The 13197-nt window shown below is 38.7% G+C and overlaps 1 protein-coding gene across 2 annotated transcripts in view; it reads left to right on the top strand.

Moving 5' to 3' along the window:
* The first annotated feature begins 10494 nt into the window (after positions 1-10494).
* The window catches only part of LOC306874880 (immunoglobulin superfamily DCC subclass member 4-like), an 84599-nt gene continuing 81896 nt past the window's right edge, over positions 10495-13197 (top strand). Inside the window, exon 1 of one of the 2 annotated variants that reach the window (XM_079425175.1) lies at positions 10495-11000. In XM_079425175.1, the coding sequence (XP_079281301.1) occupies positions 10925-11000 (76 nt within the window). In that variant the 5' untranslated portion in view covers positions 10495-10924. The remainder of the gene's footprint in view (positions 11001-13197) is intronic. The other variant, XM_079425174.1, reaches the window with a different exon arrangement.

Below are 13197 nucleotides of genomic sequence, written 5' to 3'. Positions count from 1 at the left end.
TTTTTTTTCAAATCAGACCCAGGCCACTTTCATATGTGATCCTAAATCGGATACATATCTGATGTTTTGCAATGAGACTTCAGTCTGAACGGCCATGTCGCATTTCATGCGATTTTTACGTCATTGAAATGTGACAGACATCACAATTCTGCGCTGGAGGAGGCGGAAAGATTAAAATCACAATGGCCGATTATTTAGGCTCCGATTGCACATTAACTTAAAAATTGCTAACCACATGCTAACAGCATCCATTTTTATTTCCGCAAACACAGTGCGCTGTGTCTGACGTCACGTCGTCTTCTGCGCATGCGGGTCACTTCAGGGCCATATACGGTTCACACATGAGACTGATGGCAGTCGCATTTAAATGACAATGTGAACAGCAGTGCAAAAAAAAAATCTGATTTCAGCAAAAAATTCGATCTGAGCATTAAGACCTGCAGTGTGAACTAAGCCTTATTTTAGAATATTAACAGTTATAAATTTTACCATTATTCTTAGTTAAGTGTAAATTGTTGTAATATGCTTTTGACAAATGTAATGCTCGGCTAACTGAAATAAACCAGGCTTGATGACGTATGCAGCCTGCAAATGCGACCTCCAGAGGATGCAGCCTTCCGTTTGAGAAATGGTGAATGTCTTACTTGGTATACTTGAAACTTCCAAGGAGGTGTGTTGAGGTAAATTGGAGCTAAACTTTGCAGGACATAGGCCCTCCAGGATCAAGTTTGGTGACCCCTGGACTACAGCATAGCCCAAAGTGTAATGTGTATACAGTGTTGGGGAGTAGTTAACTACAAGTAGCGACGCTACTAACTTAACTACATTTTTCAGTAGCTTGGCAGTAGCTCAGTTGCTTTTTAAACAGTGTAGCTTTTCCAGTAGCTAACTACTTTTTGCAGCAAGTAGCGGTGTAGCGCGAGCAAAAGCTACATTGCGTTTTGTCGAGCCTGCGCGAATCAGCGCGATGCAAGGATATTCTTCTTGTTAGATTACAAACTCATTTTTTGCCATTACCGCCACCTGTTGTTTAATCACGCATCTTGCGGCTAACGGTTCACTGACGTACAGAAGTGGGTTGACACACCCATATTATCCATGATGGAGCAAGACGTGGCGGCAGATTTGGAGGATGGAGAAACAACTAACGTTAATTACCCATGGCCTTATTTGTCCAAGTTCATGTCTCTCAAAGAAACGACAAGGAAAGGTTACACTTTTTGTAACAGTCTGAGATATTTGAGTGTTGTGTGTAATAAAACAATACTCTTTGAAATCATAATTGTATTGCATTGTTTTAAACACTAAATATTTTACTTAAAACATTCCTCAGACACTTATTCAGTTATTTATAATATACGTTGTTCAAAAAAATCAAAAGTAGTTTCAATGTAGCTAGCTACTTTTTGATAGTAACTTGTAGTGTAGCTAACTACTTTTCCAAAAGGGTAGCTTGACTGTAGTTTAACTACTTTAACTTACGAGTAGCTTGTAGCTTGTCAAACTACAGTTTCAGAGTAGCTTCCCCAACACTGTGTGTATATACTCTCAGATGTCCTCCACAGTCACCAGATCTCAATCCAATAGCGCACCTTTGGGATGTGGTGGAATGGGAGATTCACATCATGTAGCCAATGAATTTGCAGCAACTACGAGATGCTGTCATGTCAGTATGGACCAAAATATTTGAGGAATGTGTGAATCTATGTCATGCCCAGCAAGGTGTACCTTGCCAGTTAGACTATGTTGAGAAAGAAACCCCCTAATGCATTCACATGACATCTGTTAATCAGTTTAATAAATATTTGTACATGCTCAGTGATTAACATCTGTTTTCACATTTTTAAAGCATGGATGAGTTGTCTTCTGCAGGACAAAAGCCAGGTTTTACTAATAATAATAATAATTCGTTACATTTATATAGAGCTTTTCTAGGCACTCAAAGCGCTTTACATAGTAAGGGGGGTATCTCCTCGTCCACCAGCAGTGTGCAGCATCCACCTGGATGATGCGACGGCAGCCATCGTGCACCAGAACGCCCACCACACACCAGCTTATTGGTGGAGAGGAGACAGTGATGAAGCCAATCAGTAGATATGGGGATGGTTAGGAGGCCATGATGGTCAGAGGCCAATGGGCAAATTTGGCCAGGATGCCGGGGTTACACGCCTACTCTTTTTCGAAGGACATCCTGGGATTTTTTATGACCACAGAGAGTCAGGACCTCGTTTTAACGTCTCATCCGAAGGTGAGTGTAGTGTCCCCATCACTATACTGGGGCGCTAGGACCCACCCAGACCGCAGGGTGAGCACCCCCTGCTGGCCTCACTAACACCTCTTCCAGCAGCAACCTAGTTTTCCCAGGAGGTCTCCCATCCAGGTACTGACCAGGCTCAACCCTGCTTAGCTTTATAGGCAACCAGTCTTGGGCTACAGGGTGATATGGCTGCTACCTGTCATTACTCTCATTGTAATCTATCGTCCCCCTTCTTCTAATTGCAGTTTCTATGAAAATCTTGATACTTTACTGAAATAATGTAATTTTAACAAGGAGGTAACTAAGCGAGACACAGGCTGAGGAGTTATCCTAAAGAGAGGAAGGAGTGACATGCCAGTCACTTCCCAATGTCTATAGTGAGCAAGAAACTGGTGGAGTTGCACACAAGGAGTCAGGAATTCAAATTGTATGTGCCGATTGTCAAGCACTCGCACGCAGTTTTCTCACTCTCTTTAAAACACTGTCACTAAACTACAGGTGATGTCAGTGTGCTCTGTCATTCTCTGTCCTCCAGTGGGACTGAAATCTGAAAAGACCTTATCGGCATGTTAAATGTACACCACTGTTCAAAAAAGTCTCTTATGTTCACAGAGGCTTCATTTATTTTATGAAAAATGCTTAAAAACAATAATATTGTAAAATATTGTTACAGCTTAAATAGCTGGCTAATTTACTCCTGTGATGGTGAATCTGAAGTAGCCATTACTCTAGTCTTCAGTGTCACATGATCCTTCAGAAATTATTCGGATGTGCTGATTTAAACATTATTATCAAAGGTGTTGCCTAAAAGTTTTGTGGAAAAAAATATATTTCAGGTTTCTTTGAACAGAAAAATCAAAAGCATTTATTTATTTTTTATTAACCCTAAATCTTTTAACAGTGGTGTACAACCCAAATTCTGGAAATGTTGAGACGTTTTTTAAATTTGAATAAAATGAAAACTAAAAGACTTTTAAAACGCATGAGCCAATGTTTTTTTCACAATAGAACATAGATAACATAACAAATGTTTAAACTTTAGGTCTGTAACATAAAAGGGATGTCTTAGAGAGTTTCTCAGAAGTAAAGATGGGCAGAGGCTCTCCAATCTGTGAAAGTGTGCATAAAAAGGTTGTGGAATACTTTAAAAACAACGTTCCTCAACATCAGATTGCAAAGGCTTTGCAAATCTCATCATCTACAGTGCATAACATCATCAAAGGTTTCAGAGAACATGGACAAATCTCTGTGCGTAAGGGATAAGGCCGAAGACCTTTGTTGGATGCCTGTGGTCTTCGGACCCTCAGACGACACTGCATCACTCATCGGCATGATTCTGTCATTGATATTACTAAATGGTCCCAGGAATACTTCCAGAAACGACTGTCGGTAAACACAATCCGCCGTGCCATCTACAGATGCCAACTAAAGCTCTATCATGCAAAAATGAAGCCATATGTGAGCATGAACAAATTTTAAATGAGCTAATTTTGTGCATAAAATTTAAAAATTTCTCAGTTAAAGCATTTGTTATGCTATCTATGCTCTATTGTGAATAACATATTGACTCATGTGATTTGAAATTATTTTAGTTTTCATTTTATTCAAATTTAAAAAGTGTCCCAACATTTCCGGGAAGTCGGGTTGAACTTGTTCATCTGCCTAGGATGTTAAAGATTAAAAATTATTACACACAAACTGATATGCAAACTAACTCTCATTAGTAGACCGTCTGCTTAATATCTGCTAACTCTTTATTGTGATGGTCTCCCAACAGACATTCTACTTACTATAAGTAACTTTGCAATTACATGTCAACTTATTCTAACCCCAACCCTACCAGTCTACTAATACTCTACCAACACTCTAATGAGAGTTAACAGATATGTTGGTGCAATGTTATTTATAGTCAACAGAATGTGTTAAAGGGACCATCAAAATAAAGTGAAGCCCATTTTTCTTCTGTTAGAATCCTTTAAACCTCCTTTCCTCTCTTTGTTTCTACCACCTCTGCTCTATTGTGTCCCCAAATTTTGCATTCACTGTTATCTATTATACAACAATACTTCTTTACCTCCATCTAATCCCTTCCCTCTGTCCTTCCATTCCCTCGTTCTGCCATCCTTCTCTTTCCTTAGCCCCCCCCCCCCCCCCCCCCCACCCCCCCACCCAATCCCTCTCCATATACCCGTTGATGAATATTCATCAGGTTAAGTCTGACTATGCTCTTCACTGTTCTTGTTAGGAGCAGTATGTTAATGACATTCAGCAGAGAGTCCAAATGTAGATAAGTGTACTCTGGGAAAAGGGTTTCCCTCCCGCTGGCTAACAACGCTTCCATTTATGGGACATTCATGATGGCACGGTGGTCAGCCGCATTGGACGGATCCCTTCTGTCTCTAGCATGCAGCCATTCACGAGCATTTAAAATCCACTTTTATGCTCATGTTAAGAGCTCCCTCTCTTTTTGACCGCTGCCCTCCTCTTCCTCACGATACAGCGACAATAGGGCCGTGTTATTGGTTAAATCAATAAATTGGATCAGTATATTGTTAATGGGAAGGGTTGGTTTTGTGTGTCTAATAAGTGGTTTGCCGTGAGGAGGAGACAAAACTGCTGCTGTCCCATATGCTATCAGCCATCTGCTATTATCTCCTTATAGTCTACACTTATTCTCACTTTTCTTCTTAAATGCACACCTCAATGATACTAAAATACCACTGGTCATGACCCACCAGTTGAGAACCACAGATTTACCACACACATAAATTTTTTGTGTGGGCTAGAACATATTCAAAATAATAAACAACATAATTCTTAGTGAGAGTTGGTCTTCTGTGTTTTTTCGATGCCAATGTGATGATCAGAATGCGTAATGAACGAGAAGAGAATCTCTCTCACTCTAAAAGGTTAACTCAAAATAGTTCATAAATAAATGAATGGCAAGCCAATTCTCCATAGATACCTAAACTTTAAAAGAACAAAGAAAGAAACTAGCAAAGTAATATTACGCAAGTTTTTTTGTTCCAAATATTAACCTCACTATGCAGGTTATTTTCAGACCTGACATGACTGAGCATGTCATTGCTCACATTAAAAAAAATTTGTGGGCCAAAAATCCATTGTCTGTTGTCAATAGTATTGTGTCTTTCTCTTGATCCTATTGTGAACTTGAGCCCATTGCAAAATCTAGGGGGTGTTTATGTGACACTATTTTTAACCAAAAATGTAAAACTTTTTGATGTGCTGTTCAGTTACAAGACAACAGCGCTTTGAAGTCTTAAAACGCAAACTTTTTAAAAGCGACTTTTAAAGTGCAAGGTTTTGAAAATGATGGTGTTTCTTTACAAAGTGACTTCACTGACTACTGGTCTGCCAAGTATAATACAGCGTTTTTGTCGATCCGTGTAAACAGGTCGAAGTACCCTAAATGGGAAAATCATTTATCCTCAAGTAAAATTCCCAAACGATTCCTAATGAAATTGCTGCATTTGCCTGCAATTTGCCAATAGCAATGTTAAATGTGACTGCACCTTTACATTTAGAGTAGATAATACAGTGGTGTGAAAAACACTTTTTCACACAGGGCCATGTGGCTTTTGGATTTTGTTTTCCCTTCATAAAAAAAACCCTTCATTTAAAACTGTATGTTGTGTTTACTTGTGTTATCTTTGATTAATATTTAAATGTGTTTGATGATCTGAAACATTAAAGTGTGACAAACATGCAAAAAAATAAAAAAATCAGGAAGGGGGCCAACACTTTTTCACACCACTGTATTTGAGTTTCTGTGTTAATTTTTGCTCAGCCAACGGCAATTGTTCCAAAGGAAGCCACAGCAGAATTGACCATTGCGTTCTCAAGCAACATGCAGAAGTATTTCGTTCCTGAATGAATCGCTGTCATTAGAAATCGGTTAGGTCAGTGATTCTCAACAAAATTTGCCTGGAAGGCTCCAGAAACTGGGAGCGTCCATACATTAAATTAACAAATTTGTTAAAACTTTATGATTCCAGAAGAAATATGGGGGAAGAAATATGATTTTATACTTTAGATCTTGATTTTAAGCATTTCAACTTAGATTAGAGTTACATTATTTTAATATATATAAAAGAATTCTTAAAGTACTATTTAATTTACATTTAAAAAGTAAAGTCGTGACGTATTGTCAAGTATGGTGACCCATACTCGAAATTGGTGCTCTGCGTTTAACCCATCCAAGTGCACACACACAGCAGTGAGTAGTGAACAAGTGAACAAATGCACACACACACACACACACCGTGAACACACACCGTGAACACACACCCGGAGCAGTGGGCTGCGGCGCCCGGGGAGCAATTGGGGGTTCGGTGCCTTGCTCAAGGGCACCTCAGTCGTGGTATTGAGGGTGGAGAGAGCGCTGTACATTCACTCCCCCACCTACAATCCCTGCCGGCCGGGGACTCGAACCCGCAACCTTTCGATTACGAGTCCGACTTTCTAACCATTAGGCCACGACTTCCCCGACTTGACTTAAGTCATCCTGAGGCCCCTTGGAAGTTTGCTGAGAGACCCTATTGCTCCACCATCTATTATTGTAATGATTTAACCTGCAGAAACCTAATGATAGGCCTAATCAGTTTTTACAAACACAGACGAGCAGAGTGACACAAACAAACAGTGAAAAGTCCCAGCATCTTGGAAGGCTGGTCAGCCAATCAGATTTGAAGACTGACACTAACTGTTATATAAAAGGACATTTTCATTGTTTCTTGGAAATGGTTTTCCATAAACATCAAATATGTTTCAAATCCTGAACGAGGAAATGTTAGTATAAATGAAAAATAAAAAGAAGGGAGAGAGCAGGATATCATTCAAGCCAACAAGAAAAATCATTCAATCATATTTTTAGCCACAACAATAGTTCACACTAAAAGTCCAGGAAAATAAACCAAAACCAGACCTTCAATGTACTGTGGAGAGATTCCCATAGATGTCAGGCTGCTGCCTGGGTGCCTCCCTATTCTTACAGTAGTAGCCCACATACCTCTCTACTCCCTCTTTGGGCCACATTCCAGCGTATCCAAGTGGCACTGGACCACCAATTGTACCACTGAGCTTTTTGTCCTATGCCTATGTGCCACTCCTGAGTCTCAGTAACCATGGTGACATGTGAACTGTGCCAAGCATACATTTGATGCCCTTACAATGGCAGAAGAGCAGAGTAGTAACTCGGCAGGGCAGTTATTTACAACACCATCATATTTGGGGATTGACTCTGCTAAGTACACGATGAGTCAGAAAAACTGGAAGTGAGGCATTTGTCTCCTTCCTCTGAATAAAATTGAAATCTGACTGAAAAATCAAAGCTCTTTTTTATCTAAAAGTGCAATCTGTGCCCTCATTTGGTGCACTCAGAACTATTCATGAAAATAGTGAATGTTTCCAAATGGAAAAGTCTTCTCCCAGTCAACTTGTGAATATACACAGCAAAAAGATCATAATTGTTTTCCCCCCTAAGCAACACTTTCCTCAGCTTTTTCATTTCATATGTCATCCTTTAAAAAGTCTGAAAAAAATATTGTATTGATTTTCTCATTCAGATCTTTAACTAAACACGGTTCGATGATTAATACATACAGGAACAAAATACTTCTAAAATGCCTCGGCTTTAAATTCTCTGACATGGTTTCAAAGATGAAAAATTCATCTCATACATTCACTCTGACCTGCAATGAATAGGATGACTCCGATTGAAATCAACCTTAGGGCACTTCCTTTGACTTTTTCAGAGGCATCTGATCACTTGCTTTCTTTTGCATCTCTTAGAGTGAGACCTGTGTATTGTAGTTCTACATTACACAGGTCTACATACATACAACTACATACTGTTATCCGATTAGCAGTAGAGAAACTGAAGCCTTACTTGGAGGGGCTTTAATTCGTTTCAGCAGATGTTCGAGATTTCAAAACAGCATACTTGTGTTTTGGGGTGTTGCTTTGTGTCTGTAACAAGTGCATATAATCTTTCTTTTTATTTATTTTTGTTGTGAAGTGGAAACAGCCCACTCTAAAAACAACATGCACATGCACACAATCACTCCATTATGCCATGACAAAAGTGCCTTTGATGTGGTAGAAGCAGAGCAATCTAGAGTCACAACAGCACAGAGCGGCAGGAGATATTTACTGAGTGAGCACACTCTGCTTACAGGAGCAGTGCTGTTTGGAGAGACGGCAGCTGGAGGAGGGACATCCCTGTTGTTTGATCTGTTCCAGTCCCTCTGAGGTTTGGATACAGTTACCCCCAGGAAGCTCATTGGTTTGCAGTTGGGAGAAATAAAATATCTCTGCCCATTCTGAACATGATTGGCCCATGGCAGAATCCACATACATACTGTATCATAAAACATATTTCCATGGGTAATGAATAAATGGTTACATAATAATCTCCTGTGGCTTTTCTCTAATCTGCTCTGTAAATACACAAGGCTGGACCTCAAAATGTTGCCATCTGGTATATATGATAAAATTGTTTACACCTGGTATCTTTCAGAGTTTGTTTTGTAGTTTTGTGAGGAGTATAAATCTTCTCTTTCTTCAGAAGAAAGAGATTAGAATATTAGCGGGTTTATTAAAGTGTTATTCAAGCTTAGAAAAAAAGACTATTTAAGAACTGCATGTTCACTGAAAAGGTTCTTATACTCATAAAAATTAAGGTTCCAAAAGTGGGTTTTGTAGCGATGCCAGAACTTTCCAACACTCTTAAACATACTGTAAAAGGTTCTGAATTGGCGTTTCCAACATTTAAAAGGATATTTCACCCAAAAATTAAAATTCCAAAAATAAAAATTATTTACCCTCATGTCGTTCCAAACCCATAAGACCATTGTTCATTTTCAGAACACAAATTAAGATATTTTTGATGATATCCAAGAGATTTCTGACCTGCATAGACAGCAACACAACTGACACATTCAAGGCCCAGAAAGGTAGTAAGGACATCCTTAAAATAGTCCATGTGACATCAGTGGCTCTAGGAGACGACTTTTTGTGTGCAAAGAAAACAAAAATAGTGACTTTTTTTCAACAATTCTTCTTTTCCGTGTCAGTCTTTGATGCACATTCACAACAGTATGACGATGCATGACACATCTCGTTCTTAAAATAGCCACTTTTAGTCTTAATAACACTTGAACTAAATAACCTTTTTACACAATAAATTGAATTAACATGAAAATAGATAGATAGATAGATAGATAGATAGATAGATAGATAGATAGATAGATAGATAGATAGATAGATAGATAGATAGATAACCTACATTACATAATCCATCTACATTACATAATACACTACATAATCCAGCTGTATAGTGTGTTCATATCACCCATCTGTATATCATACTGATAGTATTTTAAAATGAGTAAATTATGTCCATAGTACTGCCTTATCTGTATATTTCTGTACATATGTAACATATTGTAGGCACTGTATATCCTGTACCTCTGCTTATTGCACTTCTGGTTAGATGCTAACTGCATTTCGTTGCCTTGTAATGTTACCTTACATGTGCAATGACAATAAAGTTGAATCTAATCTAATTAAAATCAATGGACAAAGTCAGAAGAACAATATACTTTTAAAATGCTGAATGTTATGCACAGCATTCACAACCCATTTAACTTACAAAGAGTGTGTGGATACACACTTTCAGATATATGAGTTGTTTACCTTGGTTCTGTCGCCTGTGAGCCTGTGGCTGAGCTGACCGTAGTTAGCGCTTTGTGTTCAGAGACAGTAAGGGTCCCATGCACATGGCTGTGTCAGTGGCCAGGCGGAGTGAGATCCTCAGCCTGTAGGAGCACATTACATTGATGCACATGTGATCTCTCGCCCCCTCAGACACCAGGAGAGAAAAATTCTCTCTCAGCCCATTTGAAGGTCATGGCAGAGGGTCCTGTAACCCCAACTGTGTGTGAGTTGCACACTAGTCTATGACTTGCATATCAGTGAACAATAAGTGAATGTTATTGTGTGTTATTGATATTATTATGCATACACGTTTGATTGTGTGTGCCATATAGACCAATACAATTAATTATACTTAAGTTACAATAATATATGATGTTGTAAATATAGAACACATCTGACTTTATAGCAAATGGGCGCGTGCTATAGCAATATACCAGCACATCATATTAATCAGTGGGGGTTTTTTTTATTGTTACTGGCGAAATACAAAGCTCTAAATTAGTCAGTGTCTGTTTATTTAACATTGTTGTGTCGTGTATTTGGCGCAGCGCGTTCGCAGGTTACAGGGAACTAGCGTGGAGCCGTGTACACGGAAAGGGGGTGTGTGAGGATACTGGCAGCGTTTCATGCAGCTCCAGTGGACACCTAAAGCGGGACTCACTGTGTGTGTGTGTGTAAAGAGAGCTAACACACTCACACACTTAACATTTGGACACAACATGGCGATGAGGCGACGAGAGACACGACGACTCTTCCCCGACTAACACAACCACGTTATTATAGGTAGGGGAAGCGCGCGACAGGGAAATACGTGAAATTACGCGCAACCAATTAAACCTGAAGATATTTTTTCCCTAATTCCATTATATGCATGTAGCTGTAGCGGTCATATAAAGCACACACTGCTTTACCCCCGCTGCTGGAAATCAAATGCTCTACATGGCGGTGGAGAATATCTGGTTCTTCTGTCTACTTTCTCTGGGTTACAGTGGATTATCCGTGCAAGGTAATACAAGTTAAATCTAACTCCAGTGTTTTCCCTTGCAGTGTCTTTTAAGTTGTGTGTGTCTGGTAGCCTGTATGTATGTGTTTCTTTGTATCTGTCAGGATATGTGAGTAGAGGGGCTGGAGAGAGAAATCATGCACCTTGCTTGTTGCAGCGTTTCGGAGCTTTTACTTTTCACGTTTTCCTTTTTTATATCATTTACGCAAACAGGCAGTCAAATTACGCTGAAGTACAGTATTTATTTGTGGGTTCAACTTGTTGTCATATCCAAACCTCACTTTTGTAAACAATATTATGCGCTCAATATTTGAGGTAATTTAGACGTAATAGTAAAAAATAATGAAACTGTTTAAAAATAATAATAATGGATGCAAGAGGCATAGAAAGCATGGCAGTGTTTGCTCAGAGGGGCGGATATGTTGTAGGGGGGCTCTAGTTTGGCAATGTAGGCAACAGGACAGGTTAATATTCATCATGACTTATAGCAAATATTTGGTAAATGAAATGTTAGACTTAAAAGGGATTTGTGTGACTGCCTTATTTAGATTTGAAGTCCCACGATTCGGATTGTTCTTATAAAGTACGTCAAAATTCTACGTATTACTAAATGTTGCAAGCGAATATTAAGTCATATAGGCTACCCGAGTGTCCTTGAGTTGAATATATGAAACTAACTGTAAAAACTGTTTAAAATTAAAATTAACATTTATTAAAACAGAATGTTCATCTTGAAATGAATGAAGCTGAAAAAATAGTGTCACACTTGCACGGATTGTTACTCTGAATTGGGATAACAAATCCGGTTAACTACTGTATTCTAGCGTAAGTAAATATATGTAAAGCTTAAGAACGATAAGCTTGGGCAAAAGTTTTGCTCTTCGTTGTTTTTAAACGACGTGAAAGTGTCTCTCACACAGAACAAGATGACAGGGAGTTGGACAGGACAGGTGGAAGAGAAAGCAATCTGCTTTTTATGCTTCATGCTGTCTATTAAGTTTATTTCACTATAGCTTAACAAACCATATAATATAGTCTATCTTGCATTTTTTTTTTTTGGTCCACATACCCTAAGGCAATGTATATTTTGTAACTTGTGATGCCTTCATCGCCCACTAGGGGTTGAAATACACCCCCCCCCCCCCCCCCCCCCCAAAAAAAAACACACACACACACACACACACACCCCATCGAAATTACCCCCCACCTCCCCCCCTGAAAGGCAGTGTGTAATTAGCACCCTTTTTTAAAATGGTGACTTATAGGTGACCGGAAAATCCCTGACACCAGCATGTTATGATTTTGATATTTCTGGCTTGTTCTGACATTTAAATTAAATAATCATTAGTTTAAACAGGGCTTTGAGACTTTCTGTGTAGTGTGTACAATACACACACTTTTGTGGACTGGTTGGCATGTAATGAAATTGGGGAGATCAAAGGCGGTATGACTGTTATGTGGCTCGTGAAGGGTGAGCGCTCTTCAGTGCAGGAGCCTCGGGCAGGATTCAGTCAGAGGCACTGGAGGAAAAAGGGGTGGAGAGTGGTCAGGGCGACTTATCCAAAGACTATACACCTTATTTAAATAACAAAGGAGAGCACTGAAACACATGGGCACCTCCTATGGCAAGCCGTTTTGACTTTTATTCCTTCTCAGGATATGAATTCTTGATATCAACATTTACATTTTTACTAGTTAAAATGCTAATTCTTGATATCAGGAATTATATTTCTACTAGTAACAATGGCTATTTTTGATATCAGCAATTTTATTGTTGATGTCAACAATTGAATTCTTGATATCAACAATTTAATTATTGATATCAACAATTTAGTTCTTGATATCAACAATTTAATTATCACTAGTGACAATGTTAATTTCTGATATCAAGAATTAAATTGTTGATTTCAGAAATTACCCTCCCAATTGTTGATATCAGAAATACATTTTCAGATATCAGAAATTAACATTGTCACTAGTGATAATTAAATTGTTGATATCAAGAATAGACACTAGTAAGTACTAGTAAGAATTGTATTTCTGATGTGAAATTGGAATTTCAACTAGTAAGAAATTAATTCTTGATATCAACAATTGATTTTGAATGGCAGCCTATGATGACATTTAACTAGTGAAAATACAATTACAGATATCAACAATTTAATTGTTGATATCAAGAATTAGCTTTTTAACTGGTGAA

The sequence above is a fragment of the Barbus barbus genome, assembly GCF_936440315.1.
Source record: "Barbus barbus genome assembly, chromosome: 1".
NCBI classification, from domain to species: Eukaryota; Metazoa; Chordata; class Actinopteri; order Cypriniformes; family Cyprinidae; genus Barbus; species Barbus barbus.
The sequence above is the reverse complement of the archived record's forward strand: the minus strand, read 5'-3'. Positions and strand labels throughout refer to the sequence as shown.